Raw genomic sequence first — 3,035 nt, 5'->3', positions numbered from 1 at the left:
AAAAGCCTTTATGTGAATTTACTATTCCGGCTAGTGGCCCTCTACTTAAGGCTGTAGGGTTGGGCATAATGTTGTCATTCATTCTTGCAGTGGGTGTTGTCCCCTCTGAAATGGGGTGGAGTTGATAGTCTATTATTCATTCAAGTAGGCAATTAGTTCAAGGGTTTGTGCATTTTAACTTGTCATCAAAAGCGAGGCCCATCCCCGATTCTTCCGTGTGGGGTGGGGTAGCATAAAGAAAGAGTGCAACTGGGAGGGCACATAAGTGGTGATCCCGACCCCCAAAGAAGACATCACCACCCATGTGGAACGGTTTCTAAGTATTTACACTTACCCTTTCACGATGGGCCCCTTCGACTCCGTCATCATTGATTTTTGCCATCAATATCAAATAACCCTAGGCCAAATCCATCATTCCTTTTGGCGAATTATTATTCTTCTCCGATTCTTCATGAGCAAAGTTAAGGGGATCCCTTTCACCCTCGATCACCTTATCAGATTGTATAGCCCCCGCCTCTATTGAGGCAGGTTTATAAAACTCCAACGTCGGTCTACCAAAGTGCTGTTCTCGAGCATGGAAGAGGACAATGATCGAGGCTAGATGGGCCGGTTTGTTTGAGTGAAGACATCCGACCTAATCCTAGCCGAGAAGATTTTATTTCCTGAAAAATTGAACATGAATCGTAAGTACCGTCTCACTGTTAGCTTCCATGTATTATTTGTTCCTTTGTGTTTTCTCATTGATGCCTTTTTTCATGATGTAGTGGTTGCTTGGATGCCCCGTGCAATTCCCGACCTCGAGAGATGGGTTCGAAACCTAGCCTCGACCTCTAAATATACCGCACACTCATGGCGCGATTTAGCAAAGGGCCGATGGGAGGCCAAGAATCTTGGTAAGCCCATTTTTGTGTATTTTATGATTTGATTAAGATGCCCTTCTTCTACTTATTCAATTTTCTCGTGTACAGGCCTGGGCAAGGATGCGGTCATAAGGCCTCGTATGGTGAGGAGGACACTTCGACCCCAGTTCTGAAACCGGCGAAGAATATGAAAAGGAAAAGGACCTCAACCTCCGAGGATCCAAAGACTAAGAAGAATCTGGTTCGTAAGCCGAAGAAAGACATTGTTGCCCTGCCTGCTGATATGATTCAATAGCTAAGGGAGGCAGAATAAGAAGAATATGAAGATGATGGCTCAGAACTGGTGGCCCGAGTGAAGAAAACTATCGAGGCCCCAAAGGCCGCTGAGTCATTGGTGGTTAAGGATATTCCGCCTCGAGCTGAGGGGGTCTTGGAAAAGGACTCGTGCAAAGTCCCCGAGTCATCGAACATCGAAGATGCCTCCCGCCGAGATTAGTAAAAGGAGGGTATGTCTGAAAGGGCCGGCTCCGAGGCTCTTCGCAACGAGCAGAACGCCCCAAGTGGCTCACTTGGGGCAATAAATATTGGAGACTCGCCGATTCTCCCTGCGTTTTCCGAGGAGGCAATTCGGGAGGCCCATGCTACGAGGACTCCCGAAGTAGACGGGGTCCATGGAGGGGAGGACCCCTTCCGTAGTTACTTTATCGGGGTCGAGGATGCTACCGACCTGAGTGAAGCATCGAGTCTCCTCGATGAGGCTCAACAAGCCTTGAATCGGGTGAGTCTCAACTCCCTTTGTCGATATCATACTTAGTTTATTTCTTCTCTTCCTATCTAATTTCCTTTCTTTTTCCGTATAGGCTTTGGCACTCCATCAGAAGGCATTTTCAAAGTCCCGAGCAGAGCTGAGTGGATGTGAGGCCGAACTCCGAGGGTTCACTGAGGAGAAAAATGCCCTTAAACTTCTCAGTGGGCAAAAAGAAGAGGAGATCAAGGACCTCCGAGCCAACTTGGCCAAGGCTCACCAAGATCAGACTGACCTGATCGAGCAGGTAATGAAAATCTTAAAAGCTCATGGGCTCGATTCGAGAAAAGTGGCTAACATTTCAATCTCACAGTTACAGCAGAAGGTCCAGAGGATCGAGTAGTTCCGCGAGGAGGTAAACATGATGAAGGCGGAGACCTTGGGGTGGAAAGAAAGTATGGATCGCTTTGCCACTGAAAAAGAGGCTGCTCGAGCCCAATTGTCATCGATCGAAAGTCAGCTTCGAGGCATGAAGGAGAAGAGCTCAGCTCAGGCAAAGAAAATAGAGGAGCTTGATGCTCGGTTGGCTTCCGAACTTACAAAGGCCGAATCTGAAGGCGAAAAGGCAAAGGCCAAGGCAGAGGCAATAATGGTCGTCTACTGGGCCGATGCTGAAGCCGCTCAAGTCCAAGTGAAAGAGGCAGCCGAGACCGCTCAAACTCGAGCACATTGGATTGCTGAACTTGCCAAATGCCAATCTCGGAGGGAAACCCTCGAGGAGATCCATACTCGAGGTTTCAATCTTACCGACGAGATAATAAAGGCTAAAGAGCATGAAGCTGATGCTAGAGCGTTGGCCTCTTCCAATGATAATGATGATGATGATGATAGCAAGAGCGGGTCCGAGAATGGGGAGGACCTCGATGGAGAAGAAGCTGCCCCTGAGGAAAATTAGGAATCTTAGGCTTTTTCTTTTTTGATTTTTTGTGCGGGACCCTAATCGATCCTTGTAAATATTTTTGTATATATAAAAGATCTTTTTGTTTTTTGACTTGTCTTTATTCTATTTCCTGCCTCGTGAAAATTCTATTTCATTCATGCCTTCATGCCTTATGGAGATTTTGCTCACAAGTTTGGGACTTTAGGCAACTAGACCGAAGTCGGACCTGTGTAGTCTTTAAAATCGAGTGAGTACTTGCTCGAACACAAAGTAGAGTGACCCTTAGGTTTTAGTTGAGTAAGGATGATTTCTCGAACTCAAAAAATAAAATGGCCCTTAGGCTCTTGAATTAGGCCGATATGGCCTCAAAAGAATGGCTTTTTCCCCTTTTTCGGCTTCAAAAATTAATCATAAAAATTTTCCATGCCTTAGCACGAGATAAATTTGTACCCATTAGGTTTTTCGAGGATTGGTGTTATCGAAGTCCTTT

The 3,035-nt window shown here is 46.3% G+C and overlaps 1 protein-coding gene across 1 annotated transcript; it reads left to right on the top strand.

The window, feature by feature from the left end:
- The first annotated feature begins 2,026 nt into the window (after positions 1 to 2,026).
- LOC138901689 (KNR4/SMI1 homolog) lies at positions 2,027 to 2,560 on the top strand. The gene has a single exon (XM_070189470.1). It carries the CDS (start codon positions 2,027 to 2,029, stop codon positions 2,558 to 2,560), a length of 534 nt encoding a protein of 177 aa, XP_070045571.1.
- The last annotated feature ends 475 nt before the right edge of the window (positions 2,561 to 3,035 follow it).

The sequence above is a fragment of the Nicotiana tomentosiformis genome, chromosome 11, assembly GCF_000390325.3.
Source record: "Nicotiana tomentosiformis chromosome 11, ASM39032v3, whole genome shotgun sequence".
Taxonomy (NCBI): Eukaryota; Viridiplantae; Streptophyta; class Magnoliopsida; order Solanales; family Solanaceae; genus Nicotiana; species Nicotiana tomentosiformis.
The sequence above is the reverse complement of the archived record's forward strand: the minus strand, read 5'-3'. Positions and strand labels throughout refer to the sequence as shown.

Coding starts and splice junctions, on each gene's coding strand:
- LOC138901689 (XM_070189470.1), top strand. CDS start 2,027: ATGATGAAGGCGGAGACCTTGGGGTGGAAAGAAAGTATGGATCGCTTT.